The sequence below is a fragment of the Strix uralensis genome, chromosome 15 (assembly GCF_047716275.1).
Source record: "Strix uralensis isolate ZFMK-TIS-50842 chromosome 15, bStrUra1, whole genome shotgun sequence".
NCBI classification, from domain to species: Eukaryota; Metazoa; Chordata; class Aves; order Strigiformes; family Strigidae; genus Strix; species Strix uralensis.
The window spans coordinates 1,797,760-1,825,741 of NC_133986.1; the positions used below are offsets into that span (position 1 = coordinate 1,797,760).

At 41.1% G+C, this 27,982-nt stretch overlaps 2 protein-coding genes across 3 annotated transcripts in view; both read left to right on the forward strand.

The window, feature by feature from the left end:
• The window catches only part of MICAL2 (microtubule associated monooxygenase, calponin and LIM domain containing 2), a 130,214-nt gene extending 117,052 nt beyond the window's left edge, over nt 1-13,162 (forward strand). The window contains exons 32-36 of the mRNA XM_074884323.1: nt 34-126; nt 2,055-2,148; nt 7,533-7,632; nt 8,875-8,948; nt 9,868-13,162. Coding sequence (XP_074740424.1) covers nt 34-126; nt 2,055-2,148; nt 7,533-7,632; nt 8,875-8,948; nt 9,868-10,052 — 546 coding nt within the window. The 3' untranslated portion in view covers nt 10,053-13,162. The remainder of the gene's footprint in view (nt 1-33; nt 127-2,054; nt 2,149-7,532; nt 7,633-8,874; nt 8,949-9,867) is intronic.
• Nucleotides 13,163-16,895: 3,733 nt separating this feature from the next.
• PARVA (parvin alpha) overlaps nt 16,896-27,982 on the forward strand; it is a 68,474-nt gene continuing 57,387 nt past the window's right edge. For both annotated transcript variants that reach the window (XR_012630959.1, XM_074884764.1), the window contains exon 1: nt 16,896-17,103. Coding sequence is in view for 1 of the 2 variants with exons in the window: in XM_074884764.1 (XP_074740865.1) it covers nt 16,968-17,103 (136 nt within the window). In the remaining variant the exon portion in view is untranslated. The remainder of the gene's footprint in view (nt 17,104-27,982) is intronic.

Genomic DNA, 27,982 nt, shown 5'->3' on the forward strand with positions numbered 1-27,982 from the left:
TGATTGCCTTTCTTTTGGATCTCTCTTTTGTAGGCAAAAAAGGCTCTTAGAAGAAGGAGGAAGCTGGAAAAGGAAACAAAGCAACTGATTAAACAAGAGGAGCTGAAGAGGCTTCACAAAGCACAGGTGAAAATGTAGCTTGCAGATATCCCACTTGTCTCCCAAGAGTAACTAGTGAGGACAGAGGGTGTCCAGTGTGGGCTCTGCACCTCCCCTCGCTCCTCACTGCAGCTCGCTGCCTTCTGTGTTGAAATCCCCCCAAGCCGTCAGGAGCAGTAAGATGTATGTGGCAGGGCCTTCCATCTCTATTTGTGACACATCCACATGTGCCCCAGGAGATCATCATAATTTTGTAATTGTGTATAAAGAACAAGAGGCAATAGTGACTGGCAAAAAGAGAATAATACACCGAAGAGGGAAAGAGATAGAAAGGGGAAATAACATCAGCCCCTGAGAATGTAAGAAACTCAGCTATTACTCCTATGTACTACAGGAGGGTATGAAAATACAGTGATGGTTTTTGTTCTCCCTCTGTCATAACAGTGAAAGTGAACTGTTTTCTTTCTTAATGATGCAAAGTCACTGCACTTTATACAGGCCCTGCTCTTTGGAAAATGCTGGAAAAGCTCTGGACTCTGCTAATGATTTATTGTTTCCGATTGCAGTTCAAAGATTTGTGAATGCATTTCTGCACAACTTGATCTCAGACTGTGGTCTCTCAGGTGGCAAAATTTTCAGGTTTATCTATTTCACTTATCACACATACATATCTACATGCACACACACACACAACTTAATGGCTTATGTGGCCATTAGCACTTTTTGTGTGTGTAGCATAGGGCAGAGAAACCTGAGCTACATTTAATCTCATTAATTCAGGTTGTAATGGTAATCACGATGTGATAGTGGGGAGAGCAGGCTTTTTGAAGGCAGAGTTGTCCGTCATCTTCTGTATCACTATAGCAGGGGGAGAGTTTTGGATGGAGCTTCTGCTTGCTACTTCTGTACCAATATTAAATTAAAAAAGAAAACAAATAAGTTGTTTTTCAGATGTGAATCTGAAATCTCTGTTTTAGTAGACTTCACTGCTTTTGCAAAATGTGTTACTGAAAAGGCAAGAAATTTTGTGTTTGAACCAGACAGTGGATTTTAGAAAATGCTAGTATCTAGCCATTACTATAAAATCCGTGACAGAATAAAACCCATGGGGGAAAAAAAATAGTGTCTTATTTGATCCAAAATAAGAGCAACTATGTTACAGTTTTTATCTGAGAATTCTAAATTACCTCAAGGTAAAATTAGATGCATACGTGCCTTCTCTTATTTTCCTGCTTTGTGGAAATAATCAAGTCCAAACTTTTTGAACCATCTTTCATGTTTATTAGGCTGTTGCTGAGGGTTTGGCTTGGTATGCCCTAACACAGCCTGAAATGGGAACTGCTGAGCATCTATCTTTGACAATTCAACCTTTTAAGGTGTTTCATGCCTATTATCTACATGGCACCTCTGAAAATTATATTTAAAAGGGGATGGACCAGTGAATGTAGAAGTCCTTCCTGAAGTGCCACTGAATTAGCACTTCTTAGCTATTAGATCCTTCCTTCCTGTGTCAAAAGTTTGTGAAATATGAAAGCAAAATAAACAACAAAACCCCATGGACAGCCAAATAGATAGCAAAGCTTTCTAGCTGTAAACCTTCCATATTTATATGAGCTTTATTCATGTAGCAGCTCAGAATATGTGCCTCTGAATGTGTAAGTATTGACTCTTCACGCCTTGCCAGACACAAACATTACGATCTCTGTTTTACAATTGGAGAGCTAAAGTTCAGAAAAACTGATGTTCTTTTAGTACCTATGATACTCACATAAAAATGTGGGTAGATAGCTAGTGGAATTATTAAATTGCTTAGGCGCCTAATACACTCAATGAGTTTGCAAATCCCGTGACTCCTCTGAGACCTTTTCAGGCTGTTTCTCTAACCACTGAGACCATCTTCTGTCTCTGAATTTTTAAGCTATGTCTGTAGCTTTTATATCATTACAATTTTGCAGGCAGTCCAGCGCCAACTAGAAGAACTGGAGGAAAGACAAAGAGCTCTGGAGATTTTTGGTGTCAAACTGGAGAGAGAACTAAGAGGAGAATCAGGTAAATGAAGCAGTGTTTGGTTTTTTTGGTGGTGGTTTTTTTAACCTTTTCAAAGCAGAGTGATTTTAATGATTGTCATAGAAATGCAGTTCAGTGCAAAATCTGAAATGAAACAGTAACTGGAAGGACAATAATCATTGTTTATCCTTTTCCTCAAACTGTTAGCTCAAGCACCTTTATGCTGAATGCTATACATTTTCTGTTGGTTATCACAGATTTGCCTTGCTATTTGAACCTGCGTCTACATTTTTTCCCCCTATCTTTAAAAATCCCATCCTGAGCTTAATTTCATCTTCTGGGGGGAACCAGTGAGCTGTATCTCAGTTACCAAGCCAGCAGCAGCCCGTGCCTAGTAACAGAGTCCTTAATGACTTCTCCCAGAGTGTGAAATGCCATTAATACGATTAGAGCCGGTGGCCATGCTATAGCAACAGCAGCATGCAGGCATACAGACCCAAACCACACAGCTTTTCCCCCAACGGGGATGTCATCCTGGCCCCAGTTGGAGGCAAGGTTTTCCCTTGCTGGAACCGACAGTCCCAAGCAGCCAGGACTGCAGCATCCTCCCGCCAGCCCAGCCTTGCCACTGCTCCCCATGGCACATGGGGTGAAGCTGGGGAGACCTCCCGCAGAGCAACAGGACGTCTTGGGGCTCCTGCCAGGCTCAAAATGGGGATGGGAGTGTGAACCATGTGTGTAAGGGACTTCAGAGGGGGCTGTGGTTCTGTGCTGAAAGGACTCAGGAGCTGACAGCCTGATTGCAAACGTGTCTTTATTTACCTCTGTTTTAGAAAGCTGAACCTTGTGCTATCATGACTACACTGAAAACCTGGATATGTTTTGACACCTGATCTTTCTGTTGTCTTAGCTAGGCAACCCAGCACAATCTCTACATGCTGGCTTTTTTAATGCCATATTTCTTAGCAGTTACCACCCCTTTTCTAACACTGAACTAATCAGTTCAGCAAGGGAGCATTTGCCCAACCTTTCATATTTATTAACTAATTTCCTATAATTGATAGTGCCAATGTATTTCAAATGTTAATTAAAAGGCTAGCATCTTTTTTTCTTAAATGAAAACATAACCTTTTATCAAATGGCACCCACCTTACTGCCTGTGAGAAAGTCTGCTAAAAAACTTTGAGTGTCTGGAGTGTTAGCTTTTTTCTTTACTGCTGAGTTGTATGAGGGTTGTTTTTTTTCAGAACTTCAAAAATATAGAGGGACAAGAGGTTTCCAGCTCTTGGGATAGACACTGAATACCAGGATAAATGGCCTAAAGCCACCTCTTGTTTTTGCTGTTTTGACAATCACATTTCCTAAAGAAGGCTGTCTGCCAAGAGATTGATGCTTCTCATTCTCTTCCCATCCTTAGTAATTGGATTGCCCTCATTAAGGTGAAAGCACTACTTTTTCTCTCTGTTGATTGTTTGTGTGTAGGTGGCTAGTTACAAATAGGGCAGATACTGAAATGTAGCATGTTACTGTCTCTCAATAACTCCTCTGGTGCGAAAGCACAAAGCCATACGTTTCCCAAACAAAATGTGAGTGCTTTGTTGCTTGTAATAACATACGTGTAATGATGCAGGAATTGGTGAGTTTAATATTCTGTTCAAACTTCTTAAAAATAATGAGCGTTATTGTTTAATGAATGACCAGTGTTTATTAGGTTAAATTGTATTCAAGCAGGTCTGTGCTTATGCAATTCAAGTGATTTAATAGGTATTATTAAGGTAATTAGAAAACGATCACAGTTCAGCAATAATATTGAGCTGCAAAGGTTGTGAATAACCAAATTTAGAGACAGGCCTGCAAACACTAGTCTTCAGTGACATTTACGCAACTCTCCTCTAATAATTCTGTAAGCCCGGGGTGAATGGCCCCTTTGTTAGGGGAGTTATTCATTAGCTCCTCAACTGAATTAGAAGAGAACATGCGTGGGTGCGAAACAACTGCCATGAAGACTGATGAGCAAAATGAGGCTTTGATGATCTTCTAATTGTAGTGACAACAATTCATGCATTTAAAAAAAAAAAAAAAAAGAAATAATATCAGTCCTGTGAATAATTTTTTATGCCAGTTATTCCCTTTATTCTGGTTCAAAATACCAAATAATAAATCACTGACGTACCATCGCTTTGTTTTCCACTGACATTTGTGGAGGCTTATGGAGATCTTCTGCCTACAAGAAAATACAGAAATAAAAATCTCAAAACACGTTTTCCACTGAAATTAGCATAACGGATCAGTTGACTAAACAAATCATGACGAAAGATGGTAAAGAAGAAAATCTGTGTTGAGAGAATGTTAAGAAATCTCTCCATGTTTTAGAAGGTGAATAAATATCTGCACATGTTGCAGCTAGTTTTTGGTTTCATAAGGAGCATATCCGAGGTTTTCAACAGAGTCAAAAGAAATCAGTTGAAAACCTGAAGGAATAAGGAATATGAGGTTTAGCTCTTCCTAAAAAGGTGCAGACTGGCTGAGCCCCCTTTACTTGTGACTGCTGTACAGAGGGAAAGCATAGCATCCCTCTGGAGAACAGAAGGTTGAAGTTTTGAGAACAATGTTCAGTAAATACTTCTCTGCAGCCTGTCATTCCCTCAAAGGTGATGAAAATATAAATAGCTACAATGTAATTAGAAGAATATCTGACTTTCAAACAGGATCTAGGTTAAAGGAGACTTGGGTAAACCAGAAGGAAAGTTTTGCTTTAGCAATGCTGTTAGAAAAAGCCAGCGTGGCTCACAAAACTGACTCACAAATTGTTTTCCCTCTAACCTTTAAACAGATCTGTTGTACCGTGTTATGCAAAAGACTTCATTGGCTTGTTCTGCCCTTGGAAGGCATAAAGCACTCCATCAGACTTAAATATCTATTAACATTATTATTAACAACCATCTGAAAAGCTCAGGGGAAAAAATGCCCCTGGGGACACCTGGGTGGCATTCTGTGGGATGGAGAAGGAGGAAGAACAAGGGCTATTTTTATTTCAGCTTGCACTGAGGATTTTGCTAAAATTTTTGCAGAGTACGTTACTCTTTGCCTACCTCAATCAACCTGTGATACACAGTCTTTTATTAGAGATACAGAAATGTTAAAAGAGGAATGTTACAAGAGTATATATTTGCCTAATCAAGAAAACAGCGAAAAGGGAGCAGTAACTCTGTGTGTGTGTGTGCAGGACATAGGCATACCTGCAATTGCAATGTTTTTACTGACAGTAAGATAGATCAAATTTTGATGATAACTTCTGGTGGTGGCATACAAAGACCTAAGGCTCTGAATACTAATGCTGCATCCCTGCATTGGATCTGTGAAGAGCCACCATTGGCGTGTCCCAGTGAGAACTGCTCCAGCAGTCACTATGAGAAGACAATTTTTATCACCGCTTGCTGACCTGGAAGATCCCACAGGAACACACCCATTACTGCCATGTTTTAATGGAATTGGGCAGAAATCAGACTAAGATTGCTCTGCCCTCTCCTGCTGCTTTATCCTCCCATTTCATGGTGACTTCGATTGGGATCAAATCCTGATGAGAAGTCGCAGAACTGCACCCAAGCTATCATGGCTCCTGTTCTCAGCGTGGTGGCCCATGTAATTCCTCCGACGCTGGCAGGAGGTGACCTGGGCTCTCTGGGATGAGAGTGCCTGGTGAAGGCACACAAATGGGCTGGTGATCCCAAACACCCAGCAACTTTCCTCCTGCTCAGGAAGATGGTGAAAGGGCTGCATTGGACAAGATCATTGCTGCCCAAAGGAGATGGGCTTTAAATTGCTGTTCTTGAGTGGAGTCAGACCCTGGCTTTGATGTTAAAGTGAGGGACAGCTGAAGCATTAGAGGCAAGAGGGTAATTCCTGAGGCCGAGAACAAAACGCATTTCAAAATGACAACAGAAAGGCATCCAAATCGCTGCTGAGCTGTCCAGGACACTGGTTATCTCTCCACATGGTAACCTAGTTTAATGATACTCTTGTAATTGTCATCTCTGGATCTTGAACCTGAGACCTTTGAGCTTAAATTTCAGTGCTCTCAGTCATCTGAAATAAAGGTGCAGTCCTCTTAAAGTAGAAGAAATCACTTATGTCTCCATCCACACAAAATAGCCAGGTTGGTTTACGGGGGTTTTCTGCTTGGTTATCTAGCACTGAGGAGGAAAGAGCTGTGTTCCCCTGCCTGCTGGTGGCACCTCCTTTTGCTTTGTCCCAGATCCAGCTGTCCCTGCCGCCAACACGTGGCAGCAGCGTGGTGGGGTGTGCAACTACCACATGCTGAGGCAGGAGCAGGGGCTGGCTGTTGGTTTTATGCTTCTAAAGGGGTCAGCATGTCACCAAAATTGTTACCTCGACCTGGAGTAGTGTAAGATATTTTCTTCCTACAAGCAATTGCTATTTTGTGGCAACAGACGGCGGATGGGTAGAGCAGACGTTGTGGGAGGTGTGTTTGCAGTGCTATCACTGCTGCTGTAATTCTGCATCAAAGGGTGGTGGGGTGGTTTTGTTTTGTGAAGAAAATGAATGGAAAATGTGAAGTGATGAGCGTGTTAAAAAGGACAGCAAGGAAAACAAATACATATGTGCTCTGACTTGCCACTTAAAAACACGCAGGGGTTCTTCATTGCCAAAGATTTTTGTACAGATGGCATATAGAAGCAGTAAAGGCCCTCACCTGGTGAAAGAGAAATCCATTCTTCTCTTCAGCAAGGCAGAGGCAATCTGTGAGCTCCTTGGGGGAGAGACCATCTCACGTTTTGTGTCTGTATAGTGACCACCAGTGATGCCCTGGTCCAAAGTGTTACAAAGTCACCGAGTAATAATAGATTTCTCCTGTCCCACAACCTTTCCTGTCATTCAAAGCAGATGCAGATTTAGAGGCCAGTTGGTAAATGAATAGAAATTTGTAGAGGATTTGACTGTGTGTCTGATGCCCACTGGAAGCAGGGACCAAGGTGATACTTTCCAGCATGTACATCCTGAAGTCCGATTGCGTTAGCGGAATATCCATTTATACATATGGTTCAGCTGCTGGAGTCCAGAATCAACAGAAAAACTATGTTATCAAAGGCAGAACTAACAGAAAGAAAAAGTGCCATTAAAAAAAGAAAGTCTATATGATTATTTGAAAGAAAAAACTTAACTTCCAAAACAAAAGTGGTTTTACATCTAATGTATCTTTAACTGCAATAAACTACAACGTTCAACCAAATGAGACAAGAATGTTGTTATACCCAGACATCACTGATGTAAGTTACATGCTGCAAAAAAATCTACATTTGAACTCATCTTGGCTTACAAATGAGGACTATTTGAAGTGAACCTAAGTGGCAAGAGCATTGGAAGGAAATCTGGTAATGCACACTTAAATCTCCTATTTTAAACAGATTCAGGCACAAAGGATGAAACTCAGATGCTACACGAATGGTTTGAGCTGGTCCTGGAGAAGAATAAATTAATGCGTTATGAGTCTGAGCTTCTGATTATGTAAGTAAGAACAAGCATTAGTACTAAAGATGGGGAAGGGAGAGGGGAAAAGTGTGCTCACAATATACCCGAACACCTTGATGTCTGCTGCAGTTTGAGACTGTCATGGAATAAATGTATCAGAATAGCTACAATCTGGTTTGAACACAGATTTTCAGCTGAGCCCTTCTCATCCTTCCCTCTCACAGGGGTTCAATTATTTCAATTCCATATGATACTCTAACCAGTATAGCATATTGGTGCTCTGTCTTTACATAATGAGGGTCTAATGAACACTGGGGCACTTTCTCCTGTGGAAGAAAAATAGTCCGACAAGTTTATCTCAGTTTTTATTGGATATAGGAGAAAAGATCTAGGAATTCACTACTGTGATGAAACAAGCAGATACACCAAGCAAATAAAAACTGTCTCAGATGCCACTGTTTGTGGTTGATGGAAACAATACTGGCTGTAACTCCCTCACCTCGCCTCCTTGGAAACACAGTCAACAGATAGGCGGAGGTGAATCTCAGCTATTTTCTCCACTATTTCTGGGCAATGTGGGAAGGCGATGAGAGCTGCAGCAGTCATTACTCACCCCTGGATTTCACACCAGTCCAAGCTGCTCGTGGCCATTTATCATTTCCATATCATTCAGACAGCCCCACACGGTGTGCAGAGCTGCAGCCCAGCCACTAGCTCCAGCTGCACCCCAGTTTCTCCCCAGCTGTGCTGATGCTGCCAGGGGCCAAACCTTTTCTTTCCCCTTCATTTGTCATTGGGTGTTGTGGTAGTAATGCTTCCTGCTCACGCTGTCTGCAAAGCAGAGTTAAAAAAGCAAAAGCCGTCTGCTTTTATCACTGCAGGACACAAAATGTTGTCTGGATGTGTTCACATGTGTTCATTCCCTTGTCTCAGGACCCGTTGCTGTGCAGAGGGCCTGGCAGTGCCCTTTGTGTGTGAGAGCATGTAGTCCTATCCAGAATCACGTTGTGGGTGCCACCGACAAAGCGCTGCTGGTTAAAGCCTGAAGTGTTGCAATGTATGAGGGATCTTAATCTGATACATAACGTAAAAGGTGGTAGTGGTACTTCTGGTGTTGCTGTGGCAATGTAGGCACAGGCAAGGCTTTTTGCCTTGACTGCCCACGAGGAGAAAATACTGGATAAACAGAACACAGAATCTCTTGGTTGAAGTAATATTAACATATATGTCTTTACTGAAAAAAAGCTTATTCTTTAACATACTTTTTATTGTACCTAGAGCCCAAGAGTTGGAACTGGAGGACCACCAAAGCAGGTTGGAACAAAAGCTGAGAGAGAAAATGGCCATTGATGGTAAGTCAAAGGGACTCTAGCCCACAGTGACAGATCACACCCATATGAGTCCTTGCTTGCTCCAAAAAGGACCAGAGTGTCTGAGGCTCTTCCTCCTGTGCTCTTCTGCGAGTGCAGCTCAGCCAGAAAAATGCAACTTGTGAGATCTCATCTGCCTTCTAATGAAGACAGCTAAGCTAACCTGTCCAGTTTTACCCTGAAATGGATCAGAAGCAAGCACTTGCACATGTAATTGAAGTAATTGTGCTGTGCAGGCAGCAACATCCAGCTAACCTGTGATGATGGCCAGCAACGGAAAGTAATTTTTTCAACCACCTAAACACAAGAGAGGTTATCTGCTTTTACGTTAATTGTAGCATTGGTGGTTACTGCAGTATTTTGGAACTGCTTTTAGGTACTTGGGATTACAGTTTCGGCTTGTCCTTTCATTTGATATTAGAAAAGAGAACATGGGAAAAAGGAATGCAGGGAGAAGGGGAGTTACACAGCACTGAATACCCCAAAATATCCTGTTGCATTCTAAACATGTGGATTGTAAGTGATGGCAATTTTCAATACTTTTTCTGAAAAACACTTTCATTTTCTTACAGGTACTACATTTCATGGTTGGGCTTTTTACCTTGTATAAACTAAATTTATACTCCAGCTTAAATGTTTTTATAAACAAGTAGTGCTCTTCCTACCCCTTGCAGTCTAAGTTTTGCTGAAAGATTTACTCTATTAGGAGCCTTAATGGTCAACTTTAAATGGCCGAAATGCAGGAGAAATTTTCCCTGAACTGTAACATGAAAAATATTAACTGCTATCGACTTAATTTGCCATTGACTATAATATTAATTCAACCTGTACACCAACAGTTAAAATGCAAAGCGTAACAACAGTGATCTGGATTTTAACCTCTTGGTTTTTGATCTTTTAGACAGCCTTAAAGATGAGATGGATCTGAATGAGGAGGATGAAATTTTTACTGAGATGATGAAAGTGGTTGAAGAAAGGGACAAACTTGTGTCTACCTTAGAGGAGCAGAGAGTGAAAGAAAAAGCAGAAGACCAGCACTTCGAAAGCATTATATTATCTAGAGGCTATCAGCGGAGCAGGATTTAAACAGCCACATGCAAATAAACATGATTTCAGCAATATTTGTAATCATGGAGATACAGACTTCTGAAAAATGAAGGAATTCAAATTTAATATCAGTTTATTTGGGAAACATGTCATTTTGTTATCAAAAGCTCTTAAGCAGTTCTTTTGCTCATACTGGGGTGAGTCATTTCACTATCAGCTTAAAGGATCACCGAATACAGAATAGGACTGAATTTACTTGTCTGATGGGCATCAGGGTCTGTGAAAGGGAAATCAGAGCTCTGTTGTTTTCTTGGAATTTTATTTTAATGCTGAGAATAGAGTTCCTGAGAAACATGATGACATCATTTAGTGTTTTTGAGATGGCATTGCTTCCATCTGTCTGAATCTGTATGTGGTTTTTGTTAATGTTTTGGTACAGCCAACCCATGTTGAGCTACTTAAAGGTCAGAAAGCAAGCATCTCATAAAAATAAGGTTAATTTTTATTTCTGGTGGAGGAAGGGTTGTTTGACTAATAACTACATAGAAGCACTCATTAAAACTACTGTAAATGCAATGTCAGAAATTAATTTTCCAGGTATTTGTAAGTTTTAGTGCACTGTGTATTTTTGATCAAGAAGTTAAAGCAATATTAAATCCCTACATTTTGTAAAATGGTAAGGGATTATCAAAGGAGTGACTACCCTTAAGACTGTTACATGCTCAAAAAAGCTTTTGTATGTCACAGGTTAAGGTCTTCTCTAAAATATGCTAAATGATAATTTAAAAATAGTAATCCAGACTAACATCACAAATAGTATCATAGGATGTGATGAGTGGTGTAGCAGTTAAAGATCTCCCTGAGAGTAATTCCTCAAAAGGATTCCAAAAAATGTTGATTTTGCAATATCAACATTTGATAGAAAAAGTTGTAGGTATATTTAAAGAAGATTTATCTTGCTGCTCAAGAACATGTGTGCATATTTTTTGATTAAAGGAACTATCTCTTATCTTTTTTGTACATGCATTTGTAGATACTGGCAAAGCAGATGTGCAGAAATTCTCCTTAGTATTTAGTGTAATATAAGTACTTTCTTAAATCTGAGATAATCCTGCAATTTAAGATTGGTAGCATCCCCAAGTGTATGTATGATGCACTACATTTTCAAACTGAAAAAACATGGAGAAACTGAAAGACTGTTTCTTTTTGAATATCATTTTACCTCATGCTCTGAGAAGATTTGATGTTCTCATTATTTCCTGAATGGTGCTAATTTGCAGCAGTTGCCTATGGTACAGCCAAAGCTTGAAGCATTCCTGTTACAAAAGTTTTAAACTAAGAACCTCTTGGTAAGTACTTGTAGGGTAATAGACACACTGGATCCTGTCACAGTAATTTATGAATGATCTTAAGTTTTTGCTGTATTGTAAGAAATTCAAAATACCCTTTCTAAAGATAAAAGCAAGATTTTACTGTTGACCACAGATAAATAATATACCTCTATTGGTGCAAGGAATATACTATTGTTCTGCAATATTTATGTATTTATATTTATTTATTAGACTGTTTAAAGAAGATAAGAGTGTCTGGTTACATTTTACAGTTTGGATGTTGTCTCTGATTTTGATTGATAAATGTGTATTTCTAACAGCTATGAATAGGTGAACTGTGCATAGTAGATAGCTTTATCAGCTTGGTAAATAATTAGTAATAAAATATGAATTAAGATTTTTAAACAACTTTTTCAGTTACCATAACTTGAAGGGATACCCTTAAAACATAGCATGTAGGGCTTTAACAATATAATTTGTCTTTCATTGCAGTGGAAAGACATAGCAGAATCCTTGAGTATGTTCCAAAATTACCATCAGACATTTTTTTTCCCATCATTCATAGGCTAAGCATACCTGATCTTCAGATTACATTTTTATTGAGGTGGATTGCAGCGATTGATTTTTAAACTAACTCTATTACTTAAGATTGACACAAAGTAGGAGCAGGCAGGGCAGCAATAAATATTTTAATTTTCTCTGTTGACATCTGCTGGTATTTCCAGTTTTGTGGAGAAAATTTCTGGATTTTATCACTGTTCACAGAAGCCTCATGTAATCCCATAGAACAAGACTGTCTAGAACATATCTATCACAGTTTTCTGTAAAAAAATGGAGAGTCATAATGCTTTCAAAGTACTTTTTAAATGTTTTAAAGCAGACTTCTTAGTGCTTTGCACAGGAGGGAATTAGCAGACACCTCCAGTTATATCAGTCAAAGATTGTTTTTTTCACCTCACTTTTACAATGTAAAAAGTCCATTCACCTTAGTGTTGCTGCTGTGCAAAGAGGAAGAGGAAGGGCAGGTTCAGAGAAATATAATGCCCCTAGTCCTGAGGAGGAGATGGCTCTCCTCTACCAAAGTCCAGCCTGCTGCCCTAGGGGAGGTGCCTACACTGCAATCAGTCAGGTTCAGGTCACTCTGAATTGTATGTAAACCTGAGATTTCAGTTTACAGCAGATACCTGTTAGGCTATAAAACCAAATGCAAAAGCGTGCTTTCCTTTTAGCTCCAAAGATTTGAGTTCTTGAGAGTATTAGAGTCAACAGAAGGTGAGGGCCATCAGCATCTTACGGACCTCAAAAATATTCTTTGCTAAAAAGATACTTTTCTGGATGCCATGTGGTCATAACACATGCTTCACCCAAAGCTCTGTCTGCTCTTGGGAGGAAAAACCTGTTAGGCTACTGTTACCCTGCCTGATATTAAGTACCTCACAAGATCAGAGCCAAAAATGCACTGTGCAAGTGATTTAGGAAAACAATAAACTCTAAGTCATTTAAAGCAGCTCTTCATATATCATAAGAGTAGAGAAGGAGGGGAAAAAAAAGAGAAGCTATGTGCACTGTTCACAGGTCAATTTAATATGGTTGGCTTGTATTAGAAATGTATTTAAACATTGGTTTGGTTACAAGTCTTGCTGCTCAATCTTTTCTGTAAATTGACTCACTAACATAATAGATTTGTTAATTTTTAGTCCTTGGCACTGTCATTGTTGGGTATAACATGATGTGCTGGAACGTATTGACTATGTCTAAATGGACTAGATGTGAGCAATTTTCTATTTGAAAAAATAAAATTATATCTCACTCTCTGAAGTCCCTGAATCATTTCCATAGTAATTTCTCTCCACCAATATCTACAGTGTAATAATGTGTCTCTAGGAAAGATCTATAGGTAAGAAATTATATTTCTTAATTAATATACTGGTAAGTAAGTCACACCATCTTGCAGTTCACAGATTCATTTTATTGTTTAGCAATAATGACACCCTGAGGTTAGAGGGCATTCAACTCTACCTTTAACACAAGAGGCTGCAAATTCCACGAGATCAAAAACTTCCTCACATTCTTATATAGGAATTCACCACCTATCTTCCTTAGGCATGATATAGGAATTATATCAGCTCCTTGAAGACTTGGAAAAGCGTCACTGAATGGATCACTAAGAATTGGTGATCAGAACCTTAATTGCCAATTTTCAAATTCCACTAACCTTACTTCTCTTAGGTCATCTCGTTTTGTTGCTTTCTACCAGTGGGAGAGCCTTACAGAGCAAGACAAGGTGCTGCTCAATATGAGAGAAGTGGATAAGCAAGATCTGGGCTTATGTTAGTGCCTGTATCCTCGTTCCCTGCTCAATGACTCTGAACTGATGGATAGTTCTCTCCTCTTCAGAGGACAGATGGACGGCTGCTTCTCTTGAGAGGTCAAGGTAATTTTTGGCATATTTGAACTGAGGTCTTTCTTCTACTGTCATGTCTTTTCCCTTTGGTCTAGTTCTGTTCTTCCTGAAGTCAGTGAAGGGTGTTACTGTAGGCAATCACAGCAATAGCAGTAGGTCGATAGAGCATTTTTGAAAATTCCATTTCAATTCTTTAAATGACCAAAAAGTCAAAAGGCTAGAACAGAGGTACACCTAGGAGAAAAATGTTAGGAGAAAACTCCAAGACAAATTAATAATTTATTGCACAGCCTTTAGAGCTTGGCTGCTGCAGTGCTCTTTCTTAGTAGCCTATCGCATGGTTGGTATGTTATGTACCCTGCCTCTTCTGCCTCATTTGCAAAGTAAGACTTAGTTTGTGATCATTCTGAGTCGCATAGTAAAAGAAATAAAAACCAGGTGCGCATGGACAGATGTGCAGGTGAATAAGAATTATTTGAAGTATGTGGATTTATCTTGCTTTTATTGCCTGGCAAAAGTATATATGTGATCAGGATGCAATTAATTTGAGCTACTGGTTGGCTCATCTGCAAGAACAAGGCGCTGACAGGGAGCACGGTGAGAGCCCTTGTGGTCTGCTCCAGACTTCTATATGCCAGATGCAGTGGGGCCAGCCTGAATGGCAGGCTGCTGACTACTGTGTCCTGTGCGTGGGATCATGAGCATGATTGTGAAAGTATTCAATTATCGAATATAAAGCAGAGCAAAAACCTAGCCAAACAAAAATCCCCACTGAATTTCTATTACTGCAGCTTTTATTTGTGGTTAAAATACTGTATGAATAAGAGCTAGGCATTTAAAAACAATATTCCTGTATCTTTCATAACTTAGACCTTATGCATACCTATAAGGCCTTTTGTGCTGAATGCAATATTAATTTAAGTTCATATGTTCATATATATTCCCAGATCAAAAGAAAAAAAAAGTAGCATATGTAGTTCTAAATTTAAGATACAGGGGAAAAAAAAAATGTTGTAACAATCCTCAAAGAGAGACGACGTAAGTGGAAAAACACAGCAATATGTTATACTCAAAGAACTGCAAATAAATTCTGAAAGAAACCCATAAAAAAACCAACCAGTAAACTTAAGTCTGTCTGTCTGCTTTAGCATTAATAAAGCACACAGTATTTGTTTCCAGATCTGATAAAGTTGATTTTAAACACATTAATTTTAATTTACAATTTATTTTCTCCTTGTGATTTGAAACACCCATAGCTCATGAGTCTATTAAATAAGTAGTATTGCATTTGTCATTAATTTACATATACTGAGTGTAGTCAAATAGGAAAGAAAGATGCTAGGTCTTTTCAGCTATTTTGTGTGAGACTTGGCATGTTGAATTCTGACTTTCCCATACGGCACAACCCAGCACCCGCTACTGTTCATTAGGTATCTCGCTTGTTCTTTCTGCCTTTAACACAAACGTAGTGGTACAAAGGCAAGCAAACTTGTGCTTACCAAAATGCTGTCTCTTCTCCTGTGCCCACAAAATTCTATATTGATGTCTATCTATAGTAGGTTGGGTGCAAATGGAGATTTAGTTGGGTCATTGCTCTGTTTGTAAATGCCACAGATTCACATGCATATAAAAAAAGGCTTGACATGTTTGTTTCTCTTCTTTTGAAACAGTCTTTTATTATGTTCTTAAAAATTATTCAAAGCTGTTCATCTCCTAATCTGTACACTGTGTGAGTAGCACTTCTGTAAAAAGAGAGTAACGTGTGAAATTTGGACTGCTCTGTAGACAACAGCCCCTAGACACAATCCGTGCTATGGGTCAGAGAACAAATGTAAGGAAAGGAGAGATTGTGCTAACAGCTTGGGCTCTTTCCTGCTTTTAACTGATGGCAGTATGGATGAATAAAGTTTTTCTCCAGGGCATATACTAACTACATGCAACAGATACGCATTGATGTCTACCTCCCATCAGGCTAACCAATGTTACCGGCTTGTAAAAACACAACAATTATTAGCTGATTTAGAAATATCCTCATGGTAATTTCATTTCACTTATTATATCTAATGGATAGCTAGATATTTGCATGAAGTGTGTGTGGCTTTTTGCCTGAATTGTTAATCGGGTGATTAAGTGGTAAGTGAAAGTAGTGCATCCAGATGACATTAATGCTGTTCCAGTCCTGGGTGCCTCCTGAACCAGTCACAGCAAATTATCAGTTTTAAAGATACTTCTCTCTTAAGCTACTCATCTGCAAATCAAAGCAGAGTTGGTATAGGCAATCCATCATGCTCAGTCACCTTTTTTCCCCACTGTCTTTTATACTGGTCTAACTACAATCATTGGTTTCTTTTGTAGAAGTGGATATGACGATGCCCACCGCCTCTGAGCACAGCTGGAGCTGAAATGCACAGGCAGGAGAGCTGCTTTGCGAAATGCGCTCACGACTGAAATGTAACTAGTAAGCTTGAACTTTAACTCGCACAGAACTACTTCACTATTTTGTTAGTTCTTTTCTGTCGGTGCTGACCACAGGGTGTAGGGACATCTGCCTGCAGCTGCAATCCTTCCCCATCCTTCACTGGCGAGTAGTTACGGGTGGACTGAGCTGCCTGCGCCCTAGTCCCGCCTGTCTATACCTGCGCTTAACTTTCGGCACCGCTGTTAAGCCGCGCTGCGGTGCCGGTGTCCCCCACGGCGGTGCGTTTGACGCGCCCGCCCGCGCCAGGGCCGGCTGCGCCGCGAGGCCGCGGCGGTGGATGGGCCACGGCGCGAGGCCCTGGCGCGTGCCTCCGGGTGTGCAGCGGCGGGTCCCTCAGCCGTGAGGGGAGCGCGGGCTCCGCGCCCCCGGGGCTGCAGCCCTCCCGCAGGCCCCGCCCGGCTCCTTCCCGGCTGTGTGAAACACCTTGTCCCGAGCGTGCGGGACCAGACCCCGCGGGCAGGGAAAAACGAGGACCCTGGGCCCGCGGCCGAAGCCCCGGAGAGGGGCAGGGAGGGGCGGCCGGCGGCGGGAGCCGAGCGAGGGGAGCGGGCCCTCCCCGGCGGGCGCGAGGGCGGGCGGGAGGGAGGGAAGGAGCGGGAGAGCCGGGAGAGCGGAGCAGGAGCTGCCTCAAATGCTTGAAATAATTCCGCTTCCGTTCAGAGCCGGGAGCAGCCTCCCACGGCATCGGGGCCTCGGACCCGGCTCCTCCATCCCCGAGCGCCGCCAGCGGCTGGGCCATCATGGCAACCTCCCCTCAGAAGTCCCCTTCTTCCCCCAAGTCCCCCACCCCTAAATCGCCCCCGTCCAGAAAGAAAGATGACTCCTTCCTGGGCAAGCTCGGCGGCACGCTGGCGAGGAGGAAAAAAGCCAAAGAAGGTAAAAATTACAGGTTTGCACGTTTCCTGGGAGTTACCTTAAAATGTGGGGGGGGAGGAGGAGGAGACAGGGGGAGAGGAAAAGGCTCTGGGGAGCGGGAGGAAGGGGCTGACTGGGGAAGGACGCGCGGGGTGGGGTGGGCAGGCGAGCAGCGAGGGAGGAGCGCGCCGCCGTGTCCCCGCGGCTTCGCCGGGACCGGGCGGGGGCCGCGGCGGTTCTCCCCGCTGCCGGCGCCTCAGGGCGGGGGGAGCGCGGGAGCGCCGGCCCGGAGACACCCCGACCGCCCCCCCCGCCGCGAACGGGGCCCCCGCGCCGGGGCGGGCTGGGCGCTGCGGCCGAGGCGGGCCTGTAGCCCCGCGGGCCGGGCGGGGGGGGCGCAGCCGCGGAGCTCGGCCGGGGTCAGCGGTGCCCCCCGCGTGGGGGCAGCGCCGAGCTCGTACCGCGGGGGGGGGGGGGTCAGAGCCGGGCGGGGCAGGGCGGCCGGGGGTGCCCGGGCCGGAGAAGGGCGCGGTGCCCGCAGGGGGTGAGGGCCGCGGCGGCCTGAGGGCCCAGCGCCCGCCAGGGCCCGCGGCTCGTCCCGGCGGCGGGCGCAGCGCGGCCCCTCAGGAGGGCTCGCCTTCGGACTTGGGGCGCAGAAACCCCAAAACTGGATGCTCAGATCCTCCTTGACGCGTAACGGGGTGCTTTATATTGGTGTACAGCATGGTCAGTACGCATTGATCTGAGAAACCAGTGTAATGCACGCCACTGATTTAATGTTTAGAATAGTAATCGTTCACCAGAGGCTTAAAACGTGATTATTCTTGTACTAAGCAAAAAACCTTTGTCTCATGACCTTTAGTGGACCTTTGAAGAACACAGAGCATGTAGTGTCTGGTTCTTTGTCCATACATGTGAACTAATATCCACCCCCTACTGAGTTTGCCTATTTAAAATCCCATGAGACAGGGAATTGGAATTTAACCTCACTCACCCATCATTTTCACAGCTGATGTTAATTTAAATACAATGCAAATAGAGCCAAAGTAATGGTCCCTTCAAAATAGTTTTTCAAGCAACATCATTGCTTGTAAGTGTGAAGAAGGGCATTATGCTCTGACCCTTGCAGACCCTTGCTTCTGATGTATACACGCATAATGAAACCAGGCACAAAGTTACTACAAATACTACAAAAACGTATTTCAGAGTAGCACCAGTGCTGCGGACAACGATGATACAACTTTGGCGAGTACAGCCGCTCATTCTGTAACTATCACGTCATCTTTCTGAGATGCATGGTCTTGCTTTTTAATTAAAACGCATGTTGCACGATTGTGCTCACGTTATTTGGCTTTTTCTGGTCATTGCAGATGGTCCAGAAGTTGATGGAATAGTAAATAATGGCAAGCTTTCTTAGTTACCCACTTTGTTATATTATTCTGTTAGGGTATTCGTGAATATTAGCAGCATTGAACTAGCAACAGTTTTCTGTGATGAGTCTATATTGTAGGTATGTTTAGAGATCTTTAATTTAGCCTATTTATAGTAGATTTAGTATGTCCATTATTATTAGTATTCAACAATACTATTTTTCTCGGTGACAGATATTGTTAAGTACAAATCTCCAGCAAACTGTTAGAGGCAGCAGTTACTTTTATCCACAATCTTATAATCCTACAAAAAGATGTGTTCTGTGAAATAATTTTTTTTTTTTGTATTAAATTTATTGACTGAAACCTGCACCTGCCATTTCATTATCTCATCATGTTGATATTTTCCCTTTTGAGATTTTGGAACAACATTAGTGTTGTCCTTGTCCTTTGTGTTTCCCAATTTTCTAAAGTCTATTTAAACATAACAGTGGTTTGGAGAATTTTTTTTTTCAATTTTGTGAGGAGTTTGTTATTTTCTGATGGAAGAAAAAGTCTTTTATTAAATTCACCTTAACATCCTTCTTACTTCTGCATGTATATGTCACATTTCTTTAGTGGAAGCATATATAGGGGTGAGATTGATAGTATGCCATCTTCCTTGTTTGTTTGTTTGTTTGTTTGTTTGCTTTTAGCAGATTCAGATGACTTCAAAGCTGGTAAATCCTTACTGTGAAGCCTGTCCTTTCATCCTTCCCAATCTTTCCTCCACTAGAAATAAAATATGGGTTTGCAAACTATTAATGAGTCATCTTGTTTTTCGCAGGCTGTGTCACACACACATGGATTCTATCTTAAGTTGTGCTGCCACAGCTTCTAGGGCTCCAGGTGTATTTGAAGTCTCACTAGGAACTTCATATAGGAAGTCAGATTGCTTGTTTGTTTAGGCTCTGTTCTTTGATTTTTTTCCTGCTTTAATTGACCTATCTAGTGGCGGGTTTCCTATAGAGATAGGTCTTGGTCACAGGAGAGCACATAGTTATTCAACTGTTAACACACATAATATATTAGAAAGTGTTCAAATATAACTCATAGGCATTGAAAAAAATGGTTTTTGTACTAGCCATGTTTAGACCTTCTACTTTTGTAAACTAGCATGAAGTACTCTTAGATGGCACCTTTAGTTTTTCTTCATATTTTTTGTAGAACATCAGGATCTATTCTGTAATGCAGTTAGCTAGTCTGATATAGATATCTACCCCATTTTGTTGTGAATGTTGATCTCTAATCATGTAAGGTCTCTAAATACAATGAACTGTTAGTAACTCTTCAGAAATAACGCTGTGTTTTTTTCTGTATAGGGTATTCATTTCCCCTTTTACCTACTTAGTCTTGTACTTTGTGATTTTGATATTCCAGTAGAGTAAATCCACATTCTGGATTTCACCTATGTCAATATTTCTTCATAAGGCAACAATTCTGTCTATCTCAATTTATTGTTCTCTTTAATGTATGGGCAGCAGAACAAGTATTCTTTTAGCTGAATGTAGACCATGCAGAAGATGCCTCTGTCATCCCAGTCTTCTGATCAACTGGGTTATAGACCTGGCTAGACCTATTATGGTTTTTTTCCAGACGTGCACTCTCAGGGGCTACCAGGGGGCTGCTGCATACACACCTCTGTTTTGTTCCTCTGCTACATACCCCTCTGTTATAAGCCAGACCATGCTCAGGGTACACATCTGGAATCAACAACTTGGGAGCATACCCAGGTCTTAGAGCTTAGCGATAGATCAAGAAAGTCAGTGGGACTTGCTACATTTGTGAGAAATAAGGGGCAACTGAAAATTTCCCTGTCTTTCAGTTGGTGTAAGTTCTGCTGTTATACAGAGGACAGAAACTTACTGATTTACTTCTGTATTTTACCACAAGGGCTAAGAATTGGTGTTTTTAAATGCAAAAATGTTTTATCTCTTGTAGGGAGTACACTAATTACATTTTAGTACTGTCTGTGTTATATATGTAGCTAACTGTTGTAGATGGTATATGATTACACATATATGGGTTTTGTATTTATGCTATCAATAGGTATTTTGATCATTGTCAAAATGGTATTTTTATATATTGCAACAATAGACCCAATGCCAAAATACTCCACCAAATGAAAATCCATTGAAGTGACATTATGGTGAAGAGCAATGAAGATTATGTATAAAGAGAATAAAGTCTATGTAGTTTTAGATGTAGTAAAAGTAGTTTATAATACACTATAAAATGGATTTTCTGTAATAACATTAATTTATATATATAAATATATAGCAAACCTTTCCTCATGAACTTTGAAGTTCTTCGCAGTGGTAAGTATTCCACCCATGTTAGAGATGAGAATGGTCTAGACAAGTGAAATACATTCTCTCATATCACAGTACAAGTTGTTGACCAAAACAGAGAGAGTAACGCAAGATACTGTTACTTGAAATACCACACGTGATGTAAACAGGGATTAGTCATACCTTAAGACATATGTTAATCTAGAAAATACATTGTCATTAAATATTAGAGAATATTTCATAAAATCTGAAATTTGGAGCTCAAATTTGCTTAAGTTGTCATCTGTCAACATAGTGTCTTTGCCTGGTTTTCATTTATGGTATCTCATCACCATTGGTGTAATTTAAGGATGAGAACATCGTACTTTAGTCTTTCCTGTGAGAGCGTGAGCAGCTGCATCTTTAAATAGCGTATAAATTCTGTTAAGGTAACAAAAATTACAAATTATTAAATATGTTTGGAATTAACTATAATTAGCTTTTTATCTTGTGATATTGAGAAAATTGTGATATAATACTGGAATATTTGATGACCTGTTTACAACTGAATTGTCATATGCAAAAATTATTTGCAGTTTATAGTAAGATTCCATCCATTTTACTCCTGAAAACCATTCAAAGACTGAGCCACCCCATATATACTATAGGAAGATTCCAGTCCTTATCTATCAGGAGTTAAGAGGCATGGTGGAGCTTATTGTATTAGCAAAAACCAAACATAAATTAAAATTTTTTGTAAGCTCCTTATAGTAGTCTGCATTGTCTGCAGACTACTGCAATGTCTACTATAGTAGTCTACATATCTTCTTACAAGTGCAAGGAGAGAACAGAATGACCTCTTTTTTTAGATGCAGGGGGTGTGTGTTGTGTTATCTTATGAATTTTTCATGGTGGGTTCAGTAAGGTCATGTGTGATTGTCCTCCTTGAATTTTCCTGGCCTGGCAATTATAGACACAGAAATTTCACTCCTCTTAATAACTTACCTCAGTGGAGAATCTTAAGAATTGGCTTCTGACGTGCTAATAAATCTGTGACACATTTGGGAACGGAGAGCAAAGTTCAGAATTGCTTAAATTGCATAGGAGCAGATGGGAAACAGACAGCTTGGACCCATGAATTTGGTAGAGAGCAATTACTGCTCATTGTACAGGCTCTGTCAGTTTTCCAATTGATACGACATCAATTTCAGTAATTTGACTGCTCTTCTGCCTAGTTTATTTGGTGTTGATGGGCAGGAGAAGGAATGAATTTTCTTCTAGCTTCCACTTATGATATTTTTTCTTTTTCTTTTGTATGCTTGTTTTGATTTAATTTTGGTATGTGAGGTAATGGCAGACCATATTCTCTGTATGCCTAAGGGAAGAGTATGTTAACAGTCTAAAATATTCTTCATCTTTACTTTGTTGCCATCATACATTTCATAGAATAGTATGAAATTAGAACAAATTAAAAATAGAAATTAAGAATAAGTGTAGGGTGATGAGAGCTTTGCAGGTTAAAATTTTTGTCTTTTTGGAATCCATGACTCAAATGCCTTGCCTTGACTCACTGACAGAGAGATCACGCCTTGGTCTGGCTATGGGCATTTTACTATGAAATAAGTGTATTTTTTGGTATACAAGTAGTGTTCTGCTGAATTTTAATTGACATATTTGAATTATTTTCTTTGGACCTTTTTCTGCAACTTCTTTTTGAGTAGGGTAATGCACTGCTGGAGCAAAGGACTTTTTTTCATGTCAGTAGACTTTTGTTTTGCTTGTCTGTTTCTCATGTGAGAGACTGGCTTAAATGCTTTGCAGGCTTTTTGTACTGCTCTCACCTGATGCTCTATTTAACATGCAAATGAAGCTGAAAGAACTGATATATGTCTTACCGTTGTATTTGCTAATATGTAGTGCAAACAATGAAAATGGGCCACCGAATGCTAATTGTGCTTTGAAGATGGCATATAGGGTTTTCAGTGAAAAGGAAATGGCATGGGGAAGGCTTTATCGTCATTTTTATATCAGTACTTTTGAATTTCTATCTTTTACTGCAGCATATCAGTCCACAGACCCTAGGCCTTCATGTGCCATCAGAATAGCTGAGCAGCTGTTTTTGATGTCTGGCATAATGTGCTTTACCTCCAACCCTAGAGCATAGCAACTGAATGTGCTTACAATGTTTCCCTTCTATACTGTGTTACACATCCCCGTGTCCCTGGTGTATCGCCACAGGCACATCCTAGACAGCTGCATAGCTGATATCGGACAAAACCTGTTAGTACCACCATTGAAATAATTACTGCCTTGGAGCAAGTTCTCTTAAGTAGATAAAATATTTCTGTTAAGTGGAAGGAACGTGGAAAGTGAAAAGAAAAATAGAGGAAGGACTCACCTGCTTCATTTGTTGTCATTTCATTGCTGTGAGCCTTCTGAGCCCGTCTACAGTGTATGAAAGGAAGAGAAACTACTCAAGGGGGGAGAGAGCATTGGGGTTTTGTTTCCATCCTTTGAATCCAAATTGTCAGGGGATATCTGGGGAGGCCCCTCTGTTCTGACCGTTGAAGGGTTTGCTTGGTAGAAAGAAAGATAATTGCTCTGAAACGCTTCAGTCAGCATAGATGGAACACCCAACTGTTGCTTATGCTGTGATGGCAATAACCCTCCAGATGCAACTCTCAGGCATATACGTACATGGCAGCTCCGGCATGCTTGAAGCTGTTTGTCATCTGTCAAGCCATGCTGTGCTGGGTTTGTTTGGGTGAAGGAGTAGCTGCTGTATAGCTGGTAGCTTTTGGGTCTGTCTCTCTTGCCTTCCTGCCTCTGCCTCCTCTTTCCACAAGTGCTGCTCTTTGCAATAAACAGAAACTAGTCAGCACTGTTAGCTGTTATCTGCAAGATACTGTTAAGCATCTATTATTTTTTATATGTGGCTAAATCAAGGGCCAGGTCCTATTATGCTAGGTACTGTACTTTCACAAAGAGTGCAAAGAGCCCCTGCAGGCAATAATTTACAACCTAGAGCTCTATCTGTATATATTGCATATTCTTCTGGCTTTTTCCCTCCTGTAATCTGCGTTTTAACATTATTTCTGGCATTTCAGTTTTGCTAGGACTCATTATCTCATTTGGAATTTTACGTAGTGCTTTTTCTTTTTGTTTTTGGATTGAGACTTTTTTTTTTTTTTTTTAATAGACTCTGGCTCTGGTTGTTTCAGAGAAAGATACGAAAATATTACCTGTGAATGCATTTCTGAATCTCAAAAGTCACAGATAATCCCAAAATTATTCTAAAAAATTAATTGTTTTAACCAAATATTCATGTAGGGCCCTGTCCAATTATGTTTAGTTCATGTGTTTCATCTACAGCAATCAAATGTGTAGGAACATGTGAGTCCCAGATGCCTGCATTTTTGCCAGGTTATTGAGTCTCTATCCAGAGGTATTCTATCATGGTAGAGCTGAGTATATCAGTGCCTGCTTTATGTGAACGTCTCCTAGCATGTGTAAATATATGTGAAGGGGTTAGATCATATAGGATTGTAAAACATAGGATATGTAAAATGCGCTGACAGCATTGAGATTAGCACAAAACACAGCAGTGCCAACCTCTCCTCTGCCAGAGAGGAGGCAAAGGGGCCCTGATGGAATTTTTATTATTTTTTTTTTACTCTGTGGGTGATTAAGTTCTGAAACTTATTGCTATAGAATGTTTTGGATGCCAGAAATAATTTTTGAAAGGGAGGGGGTGCTAAAAGTGGGTCTGGGTAGCTTCTAGATGGAAAAAAAAAAAAAAGTCTGCAGTGGCCCACATGTGAATCATGTAAGCCATCAATAGACATTTCAGATTCAGAAATCATGAAATACCTACCATGAAATCCATGGCTATTTGGAAGCTTATACCAAGGGAGAAAATTCTGTTGGTTTGCCTTTCACTGTTTGTATTGTTAAGAATGCATTTCTGCCAGGGCCCAGGACCCTGGGCTTTGATCTGCTGTTTGGACCCATACAGCCAGAGAACTGTTCTCTAACTACCTGCATGTGGACATAGAGCCATTGAACTCTTGTGTTTGCATTGGACTTCCAAAAGCAGCCCTAGATTATGTGGGCAAGTCAGCTGCTACAGAAGTATGCCTTCTATTTCCTCTATTTTTCCCATTTGTGCAGTTTCTTCATCATCTGAGCCTATAGGTTTCATAGAGGATAAGACTAAACTTGCATGGAATGGGTTAAAGGAAGGAGAGTGGTGAAGAGGAGCAGAGCAAGGCGTCTGGCTGCAAGAAGCAGCTGCTCTCTGAGGTGCTGCTGGGCTGGGAGGAGGGACAGGGCTGGAGGGCAGGGGGAGGGAAGATGTCTGCCCATAAGGCTGTGTCCATCCCCTCCCCTCCTCTCTTCAGCAGCAGCTGCTCCCCCTCTCTCCTTGCACTGCCTTGGCCGCAGTGGTCACTGCTGAGCTCTTTAGGGTGAGCAGACATGGATGAGGGTGCTTGGTGGTTTGGCAGTGCTTGTTGCTACAGCAGCTGTTCCCCATCTGTGGGGAAGGGGTGGTGGCCACAAGCTGCCAGCTGGACCGTGCTGTCATAGGGACTGACAAGCTTGGGTTGCAGAATTATTGAACAGTAACAGTTGGAAGGGACCTCTGGAGATCATCTAAAGATTCAGGTGTCTGATGGTTCAGGATCTCAGTTGAGGGGAAGTGGACTGGTCTGGCCCACCAAGCTTGTACCTCTGACTGGCCTGGTGTGATGAAGGCATGGTGACAGCATACTCCGTCAGTTCTTTTCATTATCTGCTGTAGTTGGCTAGATGCATAGCAATTATCTAGATGAAAGGTAGAAAAGATTAAAGTGGTGAAGTAAAATCAGCATTAAACAAGTGGTTGAAGAGCCTCCAGTGCTTCCAAATTACAGGACAGAGCCATGGAAAGAAGAAAAAGAAAACAGCTAGAGACCAGCTTAGGCTGATGTACCTTTATTTCAATGTTAATTTTTTCTTTACATCTTCAGATTTAAAATATGCTATCCCTGATTTTAGACTCATAAAAGCATGCGTCCAGTTTTCAATGTGAAGGTGGATATAACCAAGTGAAGCTGTAGAAGAGAGTAAATATGAAGTTCTCATTTTCATCCTCAGTAAAGTGAGCATGCTGTCAAGGGAATCTGAAATTTTAGAACTCTTGATGTTTCCCTTAGCTTTTAAGGAATCTGCCCTGAAGGTAAGAGAAGACCAAGAGACTCTGACCAAAGTTCTCACTGGGTTTGATTACTGCTTGTGGGGTTCTACATCTTCTGAAACTCCTCAGCTTAAAGGCAGCTTCTGTAAGTACAGGTCTGTGCTTCTGTGAATCTCCCTTGGACAGAATCTCTGGGATATATCCTACTTTTTCTTTTCTGTCTTCAGTGCCTTCCTCAACCATTGAACCACGCCCTCCCTGCAGACTGAATAGTTTAATACTGGACTTTCTGCCTTTCTCACTGAGATTAAGATAAGGACAGTCCAGTTCTTTTGTTACTTGACTGTATCTGAGATCAAGTGCTTCCTATTAACTTAATCCACAGAGTTCTGCAGTCTTTTTCAGCAAATGCTGTTGTTGCTGAAGATGAAATCAGCAGTTGTAGGGGCACAGTTCTTTGCGAAGTGAAACTTTAGAAAAGTGGTTGAGGTGTACCTAAAATATTGCCGCTTTTCCATCTGCTGCTTCTGTCCTCCCCACACCAGCTCCTATTAAAATATGTGGTGCTGTTGACTTGTATCCCTAATGACAGGCTATTCTCTTAGCTAAACTGCAGCCAAAACCAAAAAAAGAGATGACCCTTGAAAGGACAGTTAACACTGCACTAAGTGCAGTCAGTGCTGTGCTGGAAGCAGCGTGATGCCATTTTGCATGAGAGAGGATGAGCTGGAAGGCAGGATATTTTGCAGTGCTTCACATTTTCACTTGCAGCTCTTCCAAATGAAGGGCTGGGGTAGGCCTGAAGGCTTAGCTTGCTCTCTGTGTATTCCTTGTGCCTTCCCTGGCTTGTAGTAGTTTCTGTGCTTGTTTTGAGTGTGTAGCTGTACTCAGAGCACTGACTAGGCAGTCAGAGCCTAGCTCTTTATACGTGTCATCATACATTTTCTGTATGGTATGCTAATACTTATTAATAGATAAAATTACTTGGTTTTAATACCCTTGTCCCTCTTGGGATTGGGTGTGTCATATGTGTGTTCAGTGCGCCAGTGAGTTAATTCACTTTGGTGACCGGTCTGAAATACAAACACAAGATGTCTTGGACCAAAAGCAAAATCAGATCAGCAGCCTTATGTGAATCCTTAGCCTACCATGCAACTACCCCTTGACAACCCGTGCTCAGGCCAGAGAAAACCAAGGGCCAGAAAAAAAAAGAAAAACAGAGATGTGACTGGTCAAGAGTGAGTTGTATTGGCAGAGCTGTATTAGGAAGATTAGCTACCATCTGTTCACCGAAATCCTGCACCTGGCTCTAGACTGTGCCACTGTTCAACCAAGTGATGATCTTACTCGAAATATAAAAGAATTGCAGAGTTAAATAACAAGGCTCCACAGTCTCCCAAACGTTCTGCTTTCCTTTTAGTTTTGTAGTAGTCCCTGTGAAATAATTATATGTGGTGCTATAAAATGTTCTTATCATGTATGTGGATTTAATACAAATTTAAAGAGAGCACATGGGTCATGAGTTAGCAATACTGCTTTTCTTTTAGTCTTTGCACTTCTCTTCCTGATTTCTTATTGATGTTTGTGTTAAGCACCACAATAGTGTACCATGGTTGACAATATCTTCCTCACCTTGTTTTTCTTAAACAATTATTTTTGCAAAAGAAAACACCTGAAATATATTTCTGTGAGTCATTCTTGGTAGTTGTAGTCATAGTTAAGTCCTTTTGGCTTCTGTGATTTCCACTTAGCATAGCAGTGGGTGAGATTAACCTTTATTCATAGTGAAACCTATGAAATTCCACTTGGAAAAAGGGACTTTAGTCAGGGTGGTAGGAGAGGAGGTGCAACAATTGTCAGTGACCAGTGATCCCCTTCAAAAGCTTTGAGCAGAGACTGGAGGGCATGGTAGAGTGAGGAACAGCTGTTCATCACCAGACCAGTAGAGATTTCCCAGACGTGAAAATGCAATTTCATACTGCAAAAGCTTTGAGAGCATCAAAAATCCTATATGTAGTCTAAACATTATAATTTTCTGAATGTTT